Genomic DNA, 25,111 nt, shown 5'->3' with positions numbered 1-25,111 from the left:
GCAGCTAAAAGTAGTCTGGTCAGACCAGGCCAGATAGGCTGGACTTCTTTCTATTGTTTTGCTTACAGATATATAAAATAATTTTTAATAATCTTTTTCTTTGAGTGATTTTACATTTATACTTGAAAATAAGTCCAATAGAAGTTTCACTAGATTTTGAAAGTTATAGTGAACCTGTGCGAATAAAGACATAAAATTTACACAAATTTCAATAGCATTTTCTGATAATTTCAAATAATTGATCAGGTGTATTATATAACATACACTCTACAATGTTTTGGATTTCATTAAAAGTTTAGATAAATAGCACTGTGTTTAAAAAAATCCAAAAACGAGGTGCATATCTATCCCTGCTGTTATGAAATTTTATTAAAAATATAACTTTCACATTAATTAATCATAATAAATGAAATTGTGATGTTTATTTGGGTGTACGGTATTTGGGGAAAGAGAGAAGCAACTGCCCTCTCATCAGGAGGAAGTTTTCAATCTGTTTCACTTCGCTCCCTTGTTTTCTTAAACTGATCTCTCGTGGGGAAAATTCGAGTGAATCAAGAACAAAAGGAAATCCGACAGAAAAAGCAAAAAGACTAAAAAATTATTATTGATGACAAATAAATTGATACTTATGATTTTATTTGTGTAAAACTTCAGAAAATTAAACCGCATTTTCCTCTTAACCAAAGTGTCCTCTTATGCATACGAAAGTTTATATAATAAACAAAAATTATTATGACAAAAATAGAGCAAACATGTTATGTCAATATTGATACTGTATTAAACTATTCATAAAATTTATATGCCTACGTAGAAGTGACATATTCGGACACTTTTGTGAGATATGCAGAGGGCCACTGGGATGATCCCTAATGACCACTTACGCTGAAACAGGTTGATAAAACCAGATCTCTGATTGTCGGACGGCTAGGAGGGCAAATTGAGTGGGGATAGCGTAGGAAATTTGGCAGGTACAACGATAGACAACAGGTTAAACAAAATAACAAAACATTTATTGAATAGCTAAGATGGGATACATAAGGCGATAACAATATTAAGGTTCAATGCGTGTAAATATAAGGTAACTATACGAAGGGCCACTCTTAACAGCTCTATCGGCTATTCTGAGAGAGAGAGAGTTCACAAAGCTCTAAAATACAAATACCTCTATGAGGATATGACTAATATGCCTTCGTTGAATGGGCCGTATGAATCGTAGTAGGCGTAGGAACTATAGAATGGCGATGGAAGTTCAAAGTTGCTGTCTATCGTATGGCGATGTCCTTTCGGTCGCACTGTCCGGTGTATGGAGACAAGATGCACACATTAATAAGTATAACTTCCTTTGGTCGCCCGGAGCTTCCGGGGGCTCGAGCTTTTATACGTTCTTCGTGGGAAAGGAGTCACGTGATCGACTTCTGTTGACACTAAAGGTGCATTCCGATCAGCTAAGTGTCAACTTTCTCACTTAATTTTGAAAACAATCGGTGACCTCCGATATAATTCTCACCAAGAGTGGTTTTTTTCATCGGAGTTGTTTACAGATTTTTTTTCCCCACATCTGCGTAAAACTCGCAGAAGATCTCACACTTTCATTCTCAATAAGGATATTTATATATGAAAATACATGAATGAATATAAATTGTTGTGCTGTATGAAGAAAATGAGAAGAAAATACAGTTTTTTTCATAATTTTTGCACTTTTCAATTCCTTATATTTCGTCAACCGTTTTGTACAACTACCTAAGAAAAAAATTTTCCTTCGAACCAAACGAAGTATTAGAAATTACTATAGGTATTTAGGAGTCGAAAAACTCGATCTCTGAAAATCGGCAACTCTGATTCCTGTATAAGTAGTCAGTCAATGACTTTTTTACTTGTCCGGGAGTCACTACCGTAACTCCTGATATAAGACACTAGCGTGCCGTGACATTTGATTATAAGGAAGATGAGTTTTCATAAAAATTTTAAACAAGTACTGGAAATGACAAAAATAAACAGCTTATTTATTTTGTTGTAAAAGCCTTACTGTCCTTTTAAATTCTAATATTATTGTTAATTGTCTACTTGGACATTATTTATTATTAGGACTTAATACTGGTGTTAAAAGATTGACACAGCAATGAGAGTTAGTTCAGGAAAGAGCAAAATTTCTTTATTATATCACCTGCAGTAATAGTTTCTGTACACATATTACATGTGTTTCGGGCTATGTTTGGTCTTATTAGTGGTGCTACTGGGCCTGCTAGCCCGAAACACGTGTAATATGTGTACAGAAACTATTACTGCAGGTGATATAATAAAGAAATTTTGCTCTTTCCTGAACTAACTCTCATTGCTGTGTCAATCTTTTAACACCAGTATTAAGTCCTAATAATAAATAATGTCCAAGTAGACAATTAACAATAATATTAGTTTATTTATTTTAATTCTAAAATAGCTAATTGACACATAAAAACTTCTTTTTATTATTTTTTATAAATTAACTCTATTCGGCAATTTTTTCCGCCAAGTCGTTAATTACTTTATCATAAAAATCGTTGGTCGTTGTATTTAAAAGCTCTTTTTTAACGCTAGTGACGACAATCTTTCCTCCAACTGACAAGTGAGTGTTCTTTGCCAATGAATCAATATGCTTTATGCAGTTTTTCAAGCATCAATAATGCTTGAAAAACTGCGCTCAACAAACGTGCTGGTAGATGGAACCGTAAAAATTAATGATATTAAATTATATACAGTCGACCTCCCTATAACACTGTAGATACGTTCCGGTTTTTATGAATCCATTTTCTACGAGTCCTTAAACACATGAGTCAATCACAGCCCATCACGTGTGCAGTTTACGGACTACGGCTGTTTGAAAAGTTTTCTTCCATAAAATTAATTGATTCTAGACTAATTCGACTCAACATTTTCAAAATACGTATAGACTAATTTTTTGGAAATAATCCATATAAACTATGCTATAAACAAAAAATTGTAGGATTACTTACCGAGTGTGCACCATTCGACGACGCCATTGCTTAAGCTTGTTTTCCTCGTGGAGCTTGTCATCGAATGGGGCTCGCGTGCTTCCTAATAAATTATTCTTTTGCGAAAAATTCGCTGAACTTTGGAGACATCATTAATATAAATATAATTTTTATGGACGTTAAATAATAAATGGTTTTTAGTAGGTCCACTGCTCGTTTAAACTCAACGGTTTGTGTAATCCTGTCGCGACACGAGTTGGCGATGACGTTTTACCGAATTATGGGAGTTTTTTTAGCATGTTTGTACGAATACTGTCGCAATTTTTTCGCCGTGGTATAGGAATCCGAACTATAGGAACCCGAGTTATAGGGGGGGTCGACTGTATAATAATAAAACAAAATATAATTGTTTAAGTACGGAGTACCTGAAAATATTTATTACATATTGTATAAACTGTACTGACAAAATGTAAGCAAGTTTAGTTTTATAAGAAATAGGGGAAGGTGGTACAAGATGGGGCCATGGGGTAAGACGGGGACGTCTATTTATTCGTGGTTAACGCGCTTTCATCTAGCTATTATTTGGGGAACTAANTTTTAAAATTCATATTTTAAATTTTTTTTAAAGTTTCATATTTTAAACTTTTTTTTTCCAATTTTCATATTTTAAACTTTTTTCTTAAGTTTCAAATTATAAACTTTTTTCTTAAGTTTCACATTTTAAATTTCTTTTCAACCATTTTCGCCACCATCTCGATTGCTTTTGCTTGCAGGTGTCAATCAAATAACCAAATAAATAAATACTTGCTAATTCACAACAAAATTACTATGTACAAGAGGCGAACATTTCTGAAATTCTGTATTCTGTAAAAATAAAATAAAAATAATTAACATTTTCATCTAAAATATTCAAATATTTCCATAATTTTTAAAATCAACGTCTTTATATTCTTTTAAAATACAAATGTGTACGATTGAAACGTAATCATATTACAGTACTCACTGTAGAGCAGTGGCCTATGTACTATGAAACTAACTAAGCGTATACTTTAAAGTTTTCTAATCTCGGATGGTCACGAAGCAACTACATTTTCGGAATTCTGCAGCTTGAACTGTTATCCTTCGTTGCTGGTTTTAGAATGGCCCCATAACAGTTCAAGCTGCAGGATACCAAAAATGTAGGGCGCCATTGACTCTCAGAAATCAAGCAATACTGCGACGTGTGATTTATAATGTATCCAATTATATTATTATTAATATCAATAAAGTTACTAAATAATCTTTCTATACATCCATTTATGCTGTTGCTTTTGCAGTGTTCGAAGGCTACAACTCTACAGGATTTCGTATTAGAGAAAAACACGAAACACATACATAATTTAGATCAGTTATCCAACTAATTCACTAAAATTGTATTCCTTAAATACTGGTTTAGACTTATATTAGCTACATCTGGATAAAACCACCGAACAATAGCAGTTGGTCGTGGATTCGAATCGAATGTATACACAAATCAATTGATATATAGAAATTCAATCAATATTTTGGGGTGGCATGCACGACATTATCTAAGAAGTATGTTAACGTAACTGTCGAGTTTCATAGCAATTTGTCGTATGGCCTATGCGTGCATAGCGAATAAACATATTAAATTACAGTAGAGTGTCGTTTATCCGAAAAATAAGTTATCCGAACAACCCCAGTACCCAATTGATTCGGATAAACGACGCTCTACTGTATATATACGTATAAATTAAAGATACATGCCTAACGTATTTTTAACTTTTTCCAAGGAGAAACAAGGAGAAAATTCAAATTAAGTGTAAAGGAACATATCAGAGCCATAAAAGGAAATTATGAAAATTCGGCAATAGCAGAACATTGTAATAAAGAAGGACGTAAAATCGTTTTAGATACGATTAAAATATAGAAAAAAGAAAGAAACAATTTTAAAAGACAGTTATACAAACATATTTATCCACCAATCATGGAACAGTATTGTCGAAAACAGGAGCAATGAAATGGAAAGTTTATAAAAGGAGTACACTAAGTAAAAATGTTATTCATCGTTTGCTGTTGCATGCGAGTAAAAACAAATTCTTTTAAACGTTTTAAAACATTATATTTTTATAAATGTGTTTTAACTTTATACATGTATTGTGATATTATGATGGGAATTCTTTCGTGTATTTATTTACATATCGAAGTAATTAACAAAGGTAAAATTCTAAGTCACGCTAACACCAATATATCGTTGTCGGGTAATCTTTGTTATATCGTATTGTAAATTTTTATAAATTTTTGTGTTTAGCATTATGTTTTTGTAAACCTGCTGAAGAGGGACCTGAAGGTCCGAAACACAAAAAAGTGTGTACAGACGAAATACGTGGTGAACAATAAAGATTGTTTGTTTTCTCTGGATAAATTTTTTTAATTGCAGAAACCGAACACCAATAAAGTCCTATTAGTAAGCACTGTCCTAGTAGACAATTATAATTGTCTACTAGGACAGTGCTTACTGTAGTATAATTGTCTACTAGGACAGTGCTTACTGTATAAAATATGGACATATTTTATACAGTTTCTTATAAATATGGCATATGAAAGTACGGAGCAAATGATTCGATTTCACGTGACGCCCATATTCCACACCAGAAATTTTCATTATGTAAATTTTGAAATGTGCTTTTGTCTTATAATTATACGAACGATTATTATTGATTAATTTATTAATTCTTTAATTTCGATTAATATTAAAAGAGTAATCTGAAATGTAACGTTCATTTTTATACGATTAAGAAAAATATGATGAAAATCGTACACCGATTAAATTGTTTGAACTCAACGAAATGTAATAATTAAAATTCACGCAATATTCTACATTACTTTTTAACTATCTCCGATTTTACTTTCGTCTTCCGAAACAAGAACGGATGACAAACGGAATTCTTCGCAAAAATTTCACAAAACCGTCCATACATGTGGTGGTTTCCTGCAAATAATATAAATATTTCTTCAATGAAATATGAAGATTAAATTATCCATAGTTTATGTAAAAATGTTGGTTTAAAAATAATACACCGAAAATAATGCAAGCATAATTACAATAAATAATCGGAAATAATAAATAATGATATATTTAAATTTTTTGAAAGAGTTAAAAATCTCCTATAAGAAAGACACGAGTGGTCTTCTGTAAATTTTATCAAAAATGGTTAAATATTATTGAACTTATATTGAAATATTACTGAATATTATTAACTATTATTGAAAGTGAAAGTTTAGCAAAGAATGACAATAAATTTATAAAGTAAAAAATATTTTAAAATATTTTCTTACTTCATCATCGTCTTCATCGATGGATTCTCCTTTGTTTGAAGATTCATTTTCAATTGCTGACGCCTCTTTGTTCTCATTAGCTTCTACAAAATAATCATTTAACAATTTATGTTTTCGTAATTTTTATCATAATTATCATATTCAAACAAATTCATTATAAGAAATCGGCTAATAAGTTTGTATAAAAATATATATGTATAAGGCATGACCTGTAGAGCGAATCAGAAAGTACTGTAGTATCATTGTGTAAACAGTGACGTAATATAATATAATTACTATGAAAATAAATTTCAACTCAGATCTCTCTCATTGTTAAAGAATTAAAGCATTAAAAATATGATACACTAAATATTAATACAAAAATCTGCGTACGTTCCACGAATTGTCTGTGTTTTAATTGGACTTGAATACGGGTGCAGATTACGAGTTCTACTTCTATTAAATAAACGGGTTTCGACAATGATAATCACACAGACTTTATATACAAGAAATTACATTTAAGTTTCGTGTTACATATCACAAGAATGCGAATTTAGTTCTCGATATCTCAGTTCTACAAGCGTTGATTTTACATTTATACATTATCTGTCTACGTCACACACGCAAAGAATCAAGAGAAAAGCTTAATTTTAAAAATACGGATGAGTTGTATACAATATTGTAAGTGCTAATAACGTGTAAAATCTTCATAAAGACCGATTCTCCACCAGACGTGATGGGTGACCGACTTCTATTTTTCACCCCTTCGACCTTTACGTAAACCATCAAAATTGAATAGCCTCGCTGTCCCTTATATTAAAGTTACCGTGCAAATTTCGGTTTGTAATGCTTACCTATTTCGAGATATTAAACGAAATAGACCTGGTCACACACGTATTTCGGGAATTACTTTTTTCATTATTTTGTGTGCGTAGGTGTCAAAACGACGATTCCAAAAACACTAAAGGTCAAATGCCTCACAATTAAATTATTATAGCAGCCGAAAAATAAAATTAATCCAATTATATTGCTTATGTGTTAAAATTGCAGAAAATTTAAAGATTATTAGAAATTTCTTGACATATATTTTGACGGACGATAAATTAATTGTCAATTAAATTTGATATCAGAAATGAGTACACAGCAAAATAATGAATTATGTCAAAAATAACACCATTGTGTCTTTTACCATCATTTCATTCGTTTGTTCACTCCACCTGAATAATGTTTTCGGTGAATTTTTATTTAATGTACGTTAAAATTGTTATTTAAACAGTACAGGAGAAGGTGGTATTATGGAACACTGCGGGTATTATGGAACCACCTCATTTCGAACTGATAATAAAGGCAAACTGTAGCGGAATGTGGCTGAACTGAACTAGGCAGACATCCATAGCAAGGGGAAAACCCGTTTTACTTCAGTTAAACGGTTGTCCGTATTTAATCAGCAAATTTGTTTTTTTCAAAATTCGCAAGTTTTGAATGCTAAGTGAATTTAATTATTTTTAAAATATAAATCGTGTAGTTGTAGGTTCACTGGTGCATGTATTCCGTTCCAGAGACTTAGGGGTACATATTAATCTGTGTGATGTTCACGTTTTTTAAATTTTGGTCTTGACAGACATAAGTTAATTCAAGATGGCGATGCGTGAAATACGGACCCCATTGGTGCTTTTACAGTAATATGGAACTCAACTCCTCCGAACTTTCTATTTGCAAGCAGACATTCCTCCAGAGCAATTTGTGAAAAAGACACTAGGTAGAAAGCCAATTCTTCCCGAGAATATCGAAAAAGAGCTGCTGGAATATATATTGTTGACGAAGGTCATATTTTTCTATTATAAAAGCATTTTTGCGATAAAATACATTGGAGTAAATAATTTGGTAATTATTTAACATTTTTTGTCCTTTCCTATTTGTTTTTGGCTACATTAAAGCATTTTTTTTGAAAATATACAGTAAGGTTCCATATTACCACCCGATTTTCTCTAAGCTACTTTCGGACTTTTTGTACAAAAGCCTTCAAAAACCATACTTATAATTACACTAGCGAAAAATCCAATTAGGAACATTTAGTTTACTAGTTACCGGTACTTTTCGCACAAAAACTGTGGGTGTAGTTATGATACCTTGTTTACAATTCACTAAAATGTAATTGGGGTTCCATAATACCATAAATACCATAATTCCATAAATGTGGGTGTAGTTATGATACCTTGTTTACAATTCACTAAAATGTAATTGGGGTTCCATAATACCACCTTCTCCTCTAACAAAAATCATTATCAAAAGTGTTTTTGATAAAATAAATGGAAACTTTCTATAAATAAACATTTTGAAATTAATTTTTTCTATTTTTGAATTGTTTCGAATATAATAAACTACAACATTCAACACACGTGAAAGACTGCGTATGGATAATTAATTCTAAGTTACTAAATCTAAAGAGATTTTAATACAATGAGTTTAATATTAAATCATCCCTTAATAATTTTTAAACAAATTATTTTATGAATCGGAAAAATTTTTATAATCTCTTTGTGACCTTACCTTCATTTAACACTTTTTCATTTGATTCCGATGGTTCTTCGTTCGTTCCCAGTTTTTCATCGGCAGCCTGTAAAAAGTGAAAAATTCAGATTCCTGATAGGATAATCCTACAGTATTCGTAGTGTTTTTTTATTAACTCAGAAAATATTTATTTAACAATAAATAAACAATTTGCAGCCATTTTAAATAACGCATTTTATAAGTTTGTGCATTGTTGAAATGGGTTTTTCAGTTTTAAATTTTTAAATGATAAGAATTATTAAATTAGTTTCAATTAAATTGTAACTTACGGCAGAAGACGATTCTCTTTTTCTCTTCTCTTCAGCAATTTTCTTGCGTTCTCGTTCCGCGAGAGCTCTTAGTTCCATGATAGCATGTACTATCTCTCTAACGGAATCTTCTATGGTTTTCCGATTAGGTGTTAATTGTTCATCAGTATTATGAACTTTTATTTCAATATTATCACCTAGACAATAAAATTAAACTCAATAAACAGAAATTCGTAAAACTTTCTTCGCCAGAATTCAAAAATTATATACGAATTTGAGGAAGAGAAACAAAGCAAATGACAAACAGTTTACACCAAATAAACAGATGGAATTGTTATTCTATAAAAATATTTTGGAACTTTATTCTATAGCAAATCCACAAAAATATAAAATAAAAATTTCAANATTCATATATTTCCAAAATTTTTAAAATCATTATCTTTATATTATTTTAAAATATAAATGTCTACGATTGAAACGTTATCATATCACTCATTGTAGAGCAGTGACATATCTATTATGAAACTAAGTGAGCTTATGCTTTAAGTTTTCTAATTTCCGATGGCCGCAAAGCGACTACATTTTCGGTATTCCGCAACTTGAACTGTTATCTTTCGTTGCTGGTTTCACAAAGGCCCCATAACAGTTCAAGCTTCAGGATACCAAAAATGCAGGGAGCCATTGACTTTGAGAAATTAAGCAATACTACATGTGATTTTAATGTATCCAATTATATTACTGTTAATATTACATAAAGTTACTAAATAATCTTTCTATACATCCATTTGTGCTGTTGCTTTTGCAGTGTCGCAAGACTACAATTTTACAAGATTTTGTATTAGAGAAGAACACGAAACACATACATAATTTAGTTCAGTTAACCAACTAACTCACTAAAATTGTGTACCTTAAGTGGGTTTAGACTTATACTATCTACATCTAAATAAAACCACCGAACACTAGCAGTTGGTCGTGGATCCGAATCGAATGTATACACAAATCAATTGATATATAGAAATTCAATCAATATTTCGGGGTAGTATGTATGACATTATCTAAGTTAGAAGTATGTTGACGGAACTGTCGAGTTTCATAGTAATTTGTCGAACGGCCTATGCGTGCATAGCGAATAAACATATTCATTTATATATACATATAAATTAAAGATACATGCCTAACGTATTTTTAACAGTTTCCTAGGTGTGACAAGGAGAAAATTCAAAAGAAGTATAAAGGAACATATCAGAGCCATAAAAAAAAATAATGAAAATTCGGCAGTAGCAGAGCATTGTAATAAAGAAGGACGTGGATTTGTTTTAGATACGATTAAAATAAAAAAAAAACATGAAACAATTTTAAAAGACAGTTATACGAACATATTTATCCAGCAGTCATCGAACAGTATTATCGATAACAGAAGCAATAGAATGGAAACTTTATAAAAGGAGTACGCTAAGTAAAAATATTATTCATCGTTTGCTGTTGCAGACACAGGTATGTGAGTTTCTTTCAAACGTTTCAAAACATTATATATTTATAAATGTGTTTTAACTTTATACAGGTATTGTGATATAATGATGGGAATTCTTCTGTGTATTTATTTACATACCGAAGTAATTAACGAAGGTAAAATTGTAAGTCATGCTAACACCAATATATTATTGTCGGGTAATCTTTGTATTATAGTATTGTAAAATTTTATAAATTTTTGTTTTTTTAGCATTATGTTTTTGTAAACCTGCTGAAGAGAGACCTGAAAGTCCGAAACACAAAGAAAGTGTGTACAAGCGAAATACGTGGTGAACAATAAAGATTGTTTGTTTTCTCTGGATCAATTTTTTTAATTGCAGAAACCGAACACTAGTAAAGTCCTATTAATAAGCGCTGTCCTAGTAGATAATTATATAAGAAACTGTATAAAATATGGACATAAATGCATATGAAAGTACAGAGCGAATGATTCGATTTCACGTGCCGCCCAGCAAAAATCCACAGCAAAAATTTTTATTACATAAATTTTAAAATGTGCCCTTCTCTTATAATTATATAAACGATTTTTATTGATTAATTTATTAGTTTTTTTAATTTTAATTAATATTAAAAGCGTAATCTGGAATGTAACGTTCATTTTTATACGATTAAGAAAAATATCATGAAAATAGTACACCGATTAAATTGTTTGAACTCAACGAAATGTAATAATTAAAATTTATGCAATATTCTACATTACTTTTTAGCTATCGCCGATTTTACTTTCGTCTTCCGAAACAAGAACGGATGGTAAACGGAAGTCTTCGCAAAAATTTCACAAATACGTCCATACATTTCGGTGTTTTCTGATAATAATATAAATATTTCGTCAATAAAATATGAAGATTATATTATCCATAGTTTATGTTAAAATATTGGTTTAAAATTAATACTACGAAAGTAATGCAAGCCTAATTACAATAAATAATCGGAAATAATAAAAAATGATATATTTAAATCTTTTGAAAAAGTTAAAAATTTCCTATTAGGAAGACACGAGTGGTCTTCTGTAAATTTTGTCAAAAATGGTTAAATATGAGAAATGATTTCAAATTCTGAACATTTACAAGTGTACATTAATCAAATTCAATGGATTTTTTCAAAGTCCTTCAATAATTAAATATCTTAATTCGTCTATTCATAACTTTGCCCATTCATAAAGTAATATTTGAATATTTACAGTTTGATTACATTTATTATTCTTTTAATTTTGAATATATAATTTATATACAAAATGTTTTCCTACTGTCATTTAAAATGTATAAAATCATTGTAGACAGAGGAGAAAAAAAAACATTTTAAATATACCAAAACACTATTGAAAGTGAGAGTTTAACAAAGAATGATAATAAATTTATAAAGTAAAAAATATTAAAAAATATTTTCTTACTTCATCATCATCATCTGCAATTGCTGACATCTCTTTATTCTCTTCTATCGCTTTTTTGTTCATATTAGCTTCTGCAAAATAATCATTTAACAATTTATCTTTTCGTAATTTTTATCATAATTATCATATTCAAACGAATTCATTATAAGAAATTTCACCCGGCTAATAAGTTTATATAGAAATATATATGTATAAGGCATAACCTCTAGAGGAAGTCAGAAAGTAATACCATTGTGTAAACAGTGAGGTAATATAATATAATTACTATGAAAATAAATTTGAACTCAAATCTCTTTCATTGTGAATGAATTAAAGCATTAAAAATATGATACACTAAATATTAATACAGAAATCTGCGTACGTTCTACGAATTGTCTGTGTTTTAATTGGAATTGAGTACGGATGAAGATTACGACTTCGACTTCTATTAAATAAACGGGTTTCGATAATAATAATTACACCGACTTTATATACAAGAAATTACATATCAGAAGAATTCGAATTTAGTTCTTCATGTCTCAGTTCTACAAGCGTTTATTGTACATTTATACATTATCTGTCTACATGACACACTCAAAGAATCAAGAGAAAGTTTAACTTTAAAATTACGAATGAGTTGTATACAATATTGTAAGTGCTAGTAACGTGTAAAATTTTCATAAAGACCGATACTCCCCCAGATGTGATGGGTGAGCCACTTCCATTTTTCATCCCTTCCACCTTTAACCATCAAAATTGAATAGCCTTGATGCTTCTTATATTCAAGTTACCGTGCAGATTTCGGTTTATAATGTTTACTTTCCCGAGATATTAAACGAAATAAACGTGGTCACACACATATTTCGGAAATTATTTTTTTCACTATTTTGTGTGCGTAGGTGTCAAAATACGACGATTCCAAAAACACTAAAGGTCAAATGTTTCGCGATTAAATTCTTATAGCAGCGGAAAAATAAAATTAATTTAATTATATTGCTTATGTGTTAAAATTGCAAAAAATTTAAACATTATTAGAAATTTCTTGATTTATACTTTGACGAATGATAAATTAATTGTCAATTAAATTTGATATCAGAAATGAGTACACGGCAAAACAATAAATTATGTGAAAATTAACAACATTGTGTCTTTTGCGATCATTTCACTCCATCTGAATAATGTTTCCGTTTGAATTTTTATTTAATGTACGTCAAAGTTGTTATTTAAGCAGTAACAAAAATCATTATCAAAAGTGTTTTTGATGAAATAAATAGAATCTTTCTAGAAATAAACAGTTTGAAATTAATTTTTACTATTTTTAGTTGTTTTCAATATAATAAACTACGACATGCAATACACTTAAAAGACTGCAGATGGATAATTAATATTAAGTTACTAAATTTAAAGAGATTTTAACAAGATGAGTTTAACATTAAATCATTCCTTAATAATTTTTAAACAAATTATTTTATGAATCGGAAAATTTTTTATAATCTCTTTGTAACCTCACCTTTATCTAGTCCTTTTACTTTCTCATTTGATGACGATGGTTCTTGATTCGTTTCCAGTTTTTCATCGGCAGCCTGTAAAAAGTAAACAATTCTGATTCCTGATAGGATAATCTTACAGTATTCGTAGTGTTTTTTTTTATTAACTCAGAAAATATTTATTTAATAATACATAAGATTGTAGATTGTAGAAATGGGTTTTTCAGTTTTAAATTTTTAAATGATAAGAATTATTAAATTAGTTTCAATTAAATTGTAACTCACGGAAGAAGACGATTCTGCTTTTCTCTCGTCTTCAGCAAGTTTTTTGCGCTCCCGTTCCGCTAGAGCTCTCGCTTCCATGGCAGCATACGCTATCTCTTTAGCAGAATCCCAACCCACTAGAGCTCTCAGTTCTATCATAGCACGCACTATATTTCTGATAGAATCTTCTACGGTTTTTTCTTCCGGATCAGGGATTCTATTACCGTCACTTACATCATCTGTCAAAAACAAAGGAAATGACAAACAGTTTACACCAAATAAACAGATGAAATTGTTATTCTAGAAAAATATTTTGGAAGTTTATTCTAAAGCNGAAATGAGTACACGGCAAAACAATAAATTATGTGAAAATTAACAACATTGTGTCTTTTGCGATCATTTCACTCCATCTGAATAATGTTTCCGTTTGAATTTTTATTTAATGTACGTCAAAGTTGTTATTTAAGCAGTAACAAAAATCATTATCAAAAGTGTTTTTGATGAAATAAATAGAATCTTTCTAGAAATAAACAGTTTGAAATTAATTTTTACTATTTTTAGTTGTTTTCAATATAATAAACTACGACATGCAATACACTTAAAAGACTGCAGATGGATAATTAATATTAAGTTACTAAATTTAAAGAGATTTTAACAAGATGAGTTTAACATTAAATCATTCCTTAATAATTTTTAAACAAATTATTTTATGAATCGGAAAATTTTTTATAATCTCTTTGTAACCTCACCTTTATCTAGTCCTTTTACTTTCTCATTTGATGACGATGGTTCTTGATTCGTTTCCAGTTTTTCATCGGCAGCCTGTAAAAAGTAAACAATTCTGATTCCTGATAGGATAATCTTACAGTATTCGTAGTGTTTTTTTTTATTAACTCAGAAAATATTTATTTAATAATACATAAGATTGTAGATTGTAGAAATGGGTTTTTCAGTTTTAAATTTTTAAATGATAAGAATTATTAAATTAGTTTCAATTAAATTGTAACTCACGGAAGAAGACGATTCTGCTTTTCTCTCGTCTTCAGCAAGTTTTTTGCGGTCTCGTTCCGCTGAAGCTCTCATTTCCATAGCATACACTATGTCTCTAACAGAATCCCGACCCACTAGAGCTCTCAGTTCTATCATAGCACGCACTATATTTCTGATAGAATCTTCTACGGTTTTTTCTTCCGGATCAGGGATTCTATTACCGTCACTTACATCATCTGTCAAAAACAAAGGAAATGACAAACAGTTTACACCAAATAAACAGATGAAATTGTTATTCTAGAAAAATATTTTGGAAGTTTATTCTAAAGCAAAGCCATAGAAACATAAAATAAAAATTTTAAAAAATCAATTGATTTCTATTTAAAAATTTTTAAATTTAAACGTGATATATCAGCATAAATATTGCATTATTATTAATTGTGTAAAAAGTGTAAATTGTTTCAATCATAAAGTCAACTGAAAATGTAATATTACTGAAGAGTTATTCTCAGTCGAAGTAAATGAACTGATATTTATTAAAATATACTCAAAAGCTTACTTTATTTTAATTAATGGAATTTAATAAAAAGTCTGAGTAAAATGTGTTTTAAATTTTCAGTTTGTAGATTAAATTAAAAAATGTAATTAATAAAACGTTTGTTTATATTACAGTTGCGACGACTTTTTATCAGATTATTTTAAATTAACAAGAGATTTTAATCTTATTTTTCAATATCTTATCTTATTGTAAATATGTTCTTGTAATTTCTGTTTGCTACTTTTTATTCGTCTTAATGGAACCGAATATTTAAATACTAGAAATGATGAGGAAATAAAATAATTAGTTGTTATTCATTTGCAGAAAATACGTTTAATGCTCTAATTGTCTCCAGCAGAAAATGAATGCAAAGTTAAATATCGTTTCACCCCATAACATGATTTTTGTTGGGATTTTTAAACATCCCGTAGAATATTACTGTTAATTGAATGTCTTTATATTCATTGCGAACACGTTATAAAAGAGTTAATATAATTATACGATAAAAAGAATTTAACTTACTTAAAGAACTCATTTTGTAACGCAAACTTTCGTATTCGACAATTTTTCCTCGAACAATTAATTCTCTTCGACAATCGCCGAAAAACTATTCTTTATATTTATTGTTTAAGCAACACGGAATGATAATCGCAGCGCGTGCTAAGAATTACTCATGTCAATCAATTCAATTTTGGGTTTTTTTTTTGTGGGTAACTACAAAGTAATACGCGTGCGATTATAAATGAGGATGTAAGTTTTTCCCTTCTCGGTCCTTCGACCAATTGCTACGGAACTCGGTACATACTTTCAAATTCTTCTAACGTACATCATGTCGTACATTTCACCCCAAAATATCGATTGGATTTCTATAAATCAATTGATTTTTGTTTACATTCTATTTTCTGGATTACTCGTAGCGCCATTTACTGATAAAAATTTAACAAAATAATTAACTTCTGTAAGGTCTCTTTTTATGCGGATTATTTTTATGCGATTTTGAAGTTGTGCGGTTTGTATTTCATCCAAAAATTTCTTGGACAAGCATACATATAGGCTTGTTTAGGAAGCCCGCGTATAGACAGTCTCCAAAAATCGTGGAACGCTCAAAGCTCACTCCATTTGTTCCACTGACATATTACGTTAATGGATGTAAANACAAAAGGGTCAGATGTTATCATGTTACTATAACAAGGGCGAATTCCCTGGGCTTGCTTAGCCTGCGCCGCATGTCTAATTAATAATTCTATTACAGTGATAAGAGGTGAATAAAATAATCCTGTGTAATGTATAGTAAAAAATATTATTTATACAAACATTCTCCCATTATTAAGTTTCTTAAATGATAAAAGTTATGCAACTAAAATCTTAGCTGATAAACTGTAAATGAGAGTAACCTTCCGTTAAATTAACAGACATTAAAATCCGAAATGCGAATTTAGTTTCGAGATCATTCGAAAGGATTTTTAAAAAGAAATTGTAAGTTAATTAATTTTTAAATAATTAATTTTATTTAATTAATACTAACAGATGAGTCCGGCGTTACTCGAGCTAAAAAATAACAACAGCAAAGATTAAGATTATTAGATTATTTTATCCTTATAACCTTTCTATTATATTATGTTATGGTATTTGATTTATATTTAGAAAGATTATCTTACGTAAGGGTTCACACCAAGTTCCCAATCTAACATATTTTTAAAATTCTTTAAAATGTGTACTGTACAGGAATAAAGACTTTTTAAAATGTGTTAGATTGGTTACAGTGTGATAAACCCTTACGTGATATAGCCTTTGTAGTTACGAAATTAAATACCATAATATAACGAATATTAAAAAGAAAATCATATAAAAATTTGGTTATTTTGCCTAGCATTGTTAAGTTTATCGCGATACTCGGATGGTAAGAAATGACACAATTTTATTGGTAAAGTTTGAACCAATTGAAAAATACGATATCTTAAATTTTTAAAATATCATATTTTTTCTAATGTTACCTCTAAGAAACTGTACCATTTACAGCCGAATATCAAAATCTGCAAAATAATCTGCCTACCGAACAAATTTCGCGATAAACGGACCAAATATTTAAACTCGACACCCATGAAAACCTTTAACCATAAAATTTGACAACAAAAATCCCGTAATGAGCATATTTCACTGCAAAATTTCAAAAATTTAAATAGCAGTTGTTAATATCCAAAGAGAGCAAACAGAATTGTGAGATCCAAAATTAATTAAAATAAACAAATTTGACGAACTAATTAGAAAAAAATCGATCTTTGCCAAATGTGTAAACCTTCCTGTCCTATCTATCGCTATCTGCAGAACTTGCGGCTCATCTTGCAGAAAAGTTTATGGTTAACATCCAACTTTCGTCACTTATCTTTAATGATTCATCTTCTGAATCGTTCTTGAAATATAAATGGCGTATAGAAAAGAGCTCAAGAAGGCGAATATTTTGACAAAAACGTCCAATCAAATAGATGTTCACGTATTGAAAATTATTTAGTTTCATTTCTACCACGTGGTTTCCTGATAGACTCAACAGCTGAACAACTCCTTCTTTAAATGTATATTCTCTGTTATCCTTATCAATAGTCACGGATAATCGACTTAAANTAAAAATCTTTAACGATTCATCTTCTGAATCGTTCTTGAAATATAAATGGCGTATAGAAAAGAGCTCAAGAAGGCGAATATTTTGACAATAACGTCCAATCAAATAGATGTTCACGTATTGAAAATTATTTAGTTTCATTTCTACCACGTGGTTTCCTTATAAACTCAATAGCTGAACAACTCCTTTTTTAAATGTATATTTTCTGTTATCCTTATCAATAGTCACGGATAATCGACTTAAGTTGTGAAATGGCAGCAAGATAATAATGTCTGCATCGTTAATTGAAACTATACAAACAAAAAGACTTGACGAAAGGTACAATCAGAATTCCCACAGTTTCCCGATCTTCAGTTGAGAAAAGATATAAATTTGTTAGATATAATCGATTTTTAAAATTTTATTGTACGTAAAGATAAAACGTAGTAATTCGTTTATTTTTTTTTCTACATTTATCTTTGTTATTGGAAGAAATTCTAAGACGTACGAAAGTCCCTTTGGTGTAACAGCTGTGTCGATTACTTTTAAAAGTTTGAGATATTTGTAATGAGTAATTTTTCGTTTGTCGAGTTGGGAGTACTTCGTACACTGAGACACCACTGTATATATTTCTAGCGCTGATATTTTAGATTAAGAATAATTTTGTAAAGTTCACTTTTCATAAAATTTTTCTCCTGTTATCACGTTTCCTTTTAATGATAAATTTTTTAGTACTTTAATTAAATTGGTTTAATTAACTGCAAGCATGAAGATTCTGCTGCTTATAATTGTAATTATTTTTGTATTAATTCATATTTCGTATGAAGAAACTACGAATGAATTTTGCTGTAAGTAGGATGGATCATAATGATGATAACAAAACGAGCAATTATTTATTGTGACATCGTCACAATGCCGGGCTGCAATTTTTAATCATATTTTTAATTAATTTAATTCAAAATATATGCTCTTAACCTTAAATTAGTAGTGGTTTGCCCCTGTACTTTTCCTTTAACAATAGAGTCGTCTGTCTAACACCTTTCGGCGGAAAAGTTTTGAATTGACGTAAAATGACTTTCGGAAGTTGTTATACAGTTAATCGGGCCTCCTGCCCTTAAGATTTCCATATCTTGTCTCGGATTTTATCTGCCTAACTCTTTTCTAAAAACGGACGACAGTGGGAATTTATAGGTTACAAAAAATGAAACAATTAATACTTTTCCCAATTTAACACATAATATGAGACAACATGTCTACAATTATGGTATTCTTCAAGCACATTTCCACAATTAAAGGCCGTTGGAATGTACTGCAATTAACATTGCTTTGGTTCTCTTTGTTTTATTGAAAAAACTATATTTTTAACTATACAAAGTAGGTATATACTAGTTTTATACGTTGTCAGTCAAACATTTTATTATTTTCTTTTTTATTTGCATATTGCTTCTTAAACAGTGGTACCGCAAATATAATTAAGAGTGCTATCATCAAATTTTCATTTTCCAAATGTACTGTACAGATATAAATTTAAGGATATGTGGCACAGTCTAATTTCCATGACTAGTTAATCTACAAATTTTAAGTTTATCTGTACATTTTTTATGTTCCTTGCAGAAATTATCACATTAAGTAATTCTTACCATTTACGTGATTTTAAATAACTGAATCGGAAGGCAAGATATTTCATGCAAAAGCCCACTGTACACCTATGTAACTTACTGTGTATTTGCATTTTAATTGTTGAATAATGTCAGTTTTTTATAGGTGACGTTATCGTTTCGTNGACCTTACAGTACATATAATTCTTATCAAATGGAAAATAATTCTATAAAATATATATATTATATTCACTAAATTACTACCACAATAATTTAACGTGAAATAGATGCCCCAATACGCAATTACTGAAACAGATAGTACTGTACAGTGCATAGCAGTCGCCTGCGTGCAATGTAGTAGTGTTTTGTCCCCGTACATCGTACCTTTTCCGTTAGTAATAGAGCCGTGTCGGTTATGTATCTAACATCGTTTGGGGGAAAATTTTTCTATTGAAATAACGTGAATTGCGGTACAAATTATAAGTTCGTATATAGCTAATCTGGTTTTTTTCTGTTACGATTTCCATGTCTAATCTCAACTATCATCTGTATAATTCCGTTCTTCGAATTAAGGAAGGTCAGACACGAACAGACGTCGGAAGTTTATAGCTCTACAGTTTTTTTCAATTTACAGTTCAATAAGTATATTCAGTAACCGAGTGAACCAAATTACCGAACACATTTAGTCGGTCGTAAATTCGGGATATAACAACGGACTGGCCAAATAGAGTTCTCCGGATTTTCTTCGCGTTAGTAACACTTAAATTGGGGCCAACTTCAAATAAACTTCATTCCGGGATGCATCCTTCCTCGCACATCACTCACGTGTCGAGTTGCCTTAACCAAATAAACAAACTAATTCTAACCAGCGACTATTTATTGTGACATCGTCATGATACCGGGCTGCAACTTTTCGTCGCAATGTTCTCAATTCTTTTACTGGTGATCTTGCCCCTGTACATCATACTTTTCCTGTTAGCAATAAAGTCGTTCCAAAGAAATATTGAATCGGAAACGTTTTCGCAATGATATATAGTAACCGTTTTAATTCTTTTAAAAAATAGTAAAATTCTGGAAATCGAATCATCAGTTAAACGGGACACAAAAGTCAATATTAGATCAGTCAATTTCGAACAGTTGCTGAAGAATAGATACAGGCATTCGTTCCATGGATCGTTGCGAAGATTTTTAATGGTTATTTTCTCTAAGGAATTAAAAATCTTTAATGATTCATCTTCTGAATCGTTCTTGAAATATAAATGGCGTATAGAAAAGAGCTCAAGAAGGCGAATATTTTGACAATAACGTCCAATCAAATAGATGTTCACGTATTGAAAATTATTTAGTTTCATTTCTACCACGTGGTTTCCTTATAAACTCAATAGCTGAACAACTCCTTTTTTAAATGTATATTTTCTGTTATCCTTATCAATAGTCACGGATAATCGACTTAAGTTGTGAAATGGCAGCAAGATAATAATGTCTGCATCGTTAATTGAAACTATACAAACAAAAAGACTTGACGAAAGGTACAATCAGAATTCCCACAGTTTCCCGATCTTCAGTTGAGAAAAGATATAAATTTGTTAGATATAATCGATTTTTAAAATTTTATTGTACGTAAAGATAAAACGTAGTAATTCGTTTATTTTTTTTTCTACATTTATCTTTGTTATTGGAAGAAATTCTAAGACGTACGAAAGTCCCTTTGGTGTCACAGCTGTGTCGATTACTTTTAAAAGTTTGAGATATTTGTAATGAGTAATTTTTCGTTTGTCGAGTTGGGAGTACTTCGTACACTGAGACACCACTGTATATATTTCTAGCGCTGATATTTTAGATTAAGAATAATTTTGTAAAGTTCACTTTTCATAAAATTTTTCTCCTGTTATCACGTTTCCTTTTAATGATAAATTTTTTAGTACTTTAATTAAATTGGTTTAATTAACTGCAAGCATGAAGATTCTGCTGCTTATAACTGTAATTATTTTTGTATTAATTCATATTTCGTATGAAGAAACTACGAATGAATTTTGCTGTAAGTAGGATGGATCATAATGATGATAATTTATAGCTACAAAACGAGCAATTATTTATTGTGACATCGTCACAATGCCGGGCTGCAATTTTTAATCATATTTTTAATTAATTTAATTCAAAATATATGCTCTTCACCTTAAATTAGTAGTGGCTTGCCCCTGTACAGTACATCATACGTTTCCTTTAACAATAGAGTCGTCTGTCTAACACCTTTCGGCGGAAAAGTTTTGAATTGACGTAAAGTGACATTCGGAAGTTGTTATATAGTTAATCGGGCCTCCTGCCCTTAAGGTTTCCATATCTTGTCTCTGATTTCATCTGCCTAACTCTTTTCTAAAGACGGACGACAGTGGAAATTTATAGGTTATAAAAAAATGAAACAATTAATACTTTTCCCAATTTAACACATAATATGAGACAACATGTCTACAATTATGGTATTCTTCAAGCACATTTCCACAATTAAAGGCCGTTGGAATGTACTGCAATTAACATTGCTTTGGTTTTCTTCGTTTTATTGAAAAAACTATATTTTTAACTATACAAAGTAGGCATATACTAGTTTTATACATTCTCAGTCAAACATTATATTATTTTCTTTTTTATTTGCATATTGCTTCTGTAAACAGTGGTACCGCAAATATAACCAAGAGTGCTACCATCAAATTTTCATTTTCCAAATGTACAGATATAAATTTAAGGATATGTGGCACCATCTAATTCTCATGACTAGTTAATCTACAAATTTTAAGTTTATCTGTACATTTTTTATGTTCCTTGCAGAAATTATCACATTAAGTAATTCTTATCATTTACGTGATTTTAAATAACTGAATCGGAAGGCGAGATATTTCATGCAAAAGCCCACTGTACACCTATGTAACTTACTGTGTATTTGCATTTTAATTGTTGAATGATGTCAGTTTTTTATAGATGACGTCATCGTTTCGTTACATCATTGCTTATAACATCAAAGTTGACGGCAATTTTTCCTCTGCAGCGATTTTGCTAAATTGTACGATAATAGGCCTACAGTAACATATAAGTGGACTGTCTATTTTCATGCCCTCCTTATCCCGAACAGTTTGTAGATATCTATCCGTTCCGAATGTTCTATCATAACACAACACAAGACCCTCTGTTCTATCTATAAGGAGATAGCCCGATGTAGTAAGCACAGGATTGTAAGGAGTGAGGAAATTGTAGGCTTTTAGAGGAACCCTACAATTTCCTCACTCCTTAGAAATGAAAAGAACGCCATCGAGAGAAAATAGTGCTTCGGCCGAAACAACTTGAAAGGTTAGAAATGTACAAAGCCTTCGTAGTTAACTTCAAGGAGACAGACTCTATTTCGTCAGGCTGGAGAGCGTACAAAAAGTTATAAGTGAAGGTTTCTTCTTCCAATTGTCGGACTAGTGATATCTATCACGTCTTTCTTAATTATGGATAATTAACAGAGACCGAGATTAAAACAGTTCTCTTTATTTCGCCTATTTCGGATTGGTCCCTATTCGCGCTCACGGCTTCGGTGTCTCCAACATAACGAACAAAAGGTTAGTTCGTCTTAATATACTTTTGTTATCCACAATGATGGATATAGTGCACAATTTGTACACATGGTGTAGTTTCTACATATCAGTCCTTGCACTTACTGGCATGTAAATTTTGATGGGAAAATGCCTTTTTTTGCAATTATTAACTCCTTTTTACCTCTCAGAGGGATTTTAACTTCGATATTCTGCTTCATAACACGACAAAGATCAAAATTTAGTTTTCATCGTAAATATTTTCACAAACAAACGATAACTACGAGCAATTGTCTATTGTGACATAGTCACAATGCCGGACTGCAATTCTTAATCATATTTTGAAATCATTTAATTCAAAATATCTCAAGCTAGTAGTGGTTTGCCCCTGTACATCACACTTTTCCGTTGACAATAGTTATCTGTTAACTGACGTTTTGAATTGAAAAAAAAAAACGAGACTTTCGGTTTGAATCGAAAGATCATATATAGTCAATTCGGGCCTCCCTTCTCTAAAGTTTCCACATCTGGTCTCGGATTTTATATAATTCCGTTCTCGAGGTTAAGACATGCGGACGGACGACAATGACAGAATTTGGAAATAAATGTAGCATTCCTTCCAAAGCAAAATTGTAGCATTTTAAGTAAAAAAAATTCTCAGCGGTCAGGAAATAAAATATCATGGCACGAGAGGTACGAGCGAAAGTTTCAAACTTGGATCAACACTTGCAGACGTGTCAAATTGATTAAGCGATCACATTAAGAATTTATGGGAGAGATCCTTTAAAAGGTCAGAAATTCAAAGAGAAAGAATGGCCGTTTGCCTCTAGCTCAGGCTGTTTATCCTCTGTGTCGATCTCCCGTTGTCTCGGACTTAATTTTCGTTCGGCCGTATTATAAAGGTTTTTTGGTAATTTTAATATTAACTTTATCCAGTTTGATGTTGCATTAATAGGCAAAACTCGCGGCGACCGAGGAATCTTTTCGCAAAGCGAAATCTGAAGAATTTATTTCATGCCATGGCCGAAAATGGACGAAAAACATATTTCTTCGAACGAATTTCGGAGATGGTCAAGCCTCGAGACGTAGAATTTAAAAAGATCGTCTCTACGGTCGACATTCTGCACAATGTAAATGCAGAAGATAATTTATTTATCAAATTTAAAAAAGAAAAATAATTATAAATTAAGGCTTACGGTAAAGAACTCTGCTTCTATTTATACTATTTTAGATGCGGGTTTTTGCGTTTTTGATTGCGTTTTAATAGGGTACGTCAAGAGAATGTACACTAAGAAAAAATTTTTCGAAAAATTTTCCCCCACGGGGGAAGTGTTATACATTTATAATAGATACATTTTGAGCCACAATAACGCGTGGCGGGGTCTGCTAGTATGCAATATAAATCAATATAATACAGTAGATTCTCGTTCATCTGAACTCGTGTAATTCGAATTTTTTTCTTCATTGGAACTGAACACTAACTCCAATCTGATTCCTTTTTAATCTATATACAGTATATAATAATGAATGTATGTGTGTGTGTCTGTTTATCCTTCATGCATTACCACACCGTTTATCCGATTACCGTGAAACTTTGGTAAGTTTTTTAATACACTCCCGCGAAAGTTTCTGGCAATTTATCCTACGATAGATGGCGCGCGTTTACACGAGCATTCGAGCACTGTGTTCGATCGATTTCAAATTGTGAAGACCATTTCCCCCTTCAAAAAATATCTCTATATATGCATTTGTGAACTGTTATTTACGATATTTGTAATAATTTTTGTTTAATCACTTTATTTCAACTTTTTTTTTGCTAATTATGTATTCGCTCGAACTTCGTTAAAACCTTAACTGTACCCCGAACAACAACCGAAGTTGTAGGAAGAAATTCGCCTATTTCACCTATCTAGGTATCCCTCTTTTCCAAATTTTAATAGCAACTCAAAATAATTTAAAAAGGCAAATTACAATAGAACGGTTTATTATCCAAGTATCAGAAATTTCACAACATGCCAAGGAAGAGAAGAAAGAGCAATTAAATAATTAAAATTGTAAAGGATTAAA

At 30.7% G+C, this 25,111-nt stretch overlaps 1 protein-coding gene across 1 annotated transcript; it reads right to left on the bottom strand.

Annotated features, from left to right (window-relative positions):
• Positions 1 to 10,630: 10,630 nt before the first annotated feature.
• Positions 10,631 to 14,845, bottom strand: LOC111624114. The gene is made up of 6 exons (XM_023366896.1): positions 14,768 to 14,845; positions 14,506 to 14,578; positions 13,778 to 13,995; positions 13,516 to 13,588; positions 12,027 to 12,097; positions 10,631 to 11,442 (listed from the first exon to the last, which is right to left on the bottom strand). Exons 1-6 carry the CDS (start codon positions 14,843 to 14,845, stop codon positions 11,356 to 11,358), a joined length of 600 nt encoding a protein of 199 aa, XP_023222664.1. The 3' UTR covers positions 10,631 to 11,355.
• Between the last annotated feature and the right edge of the window lie 10,266 nt (positions 14,846 to 25,111).

Source organism: Centruroides sculpturatus, unplaced genomic scaffold, assembly GCF_000671375.1.
Source record: "Centruroides sculpturatus isolate CEXI.00-Female unplaced genomic scaffold, Cexi_2.0 scaffold214, whole genome shotgun sequence".
NCBI classification, from domain to species: Eukaryota; Metazoa; Arthropoda; class Arachnida; order Scorpiones; family Buthidae; genus Centruroides; species Centruroides sculpturatus.
The sequence above is the reverse complement of the archived record's forward strand: the minus strand, read 5'-3'. Positions and strand labels throughout refer to the sequence as shown.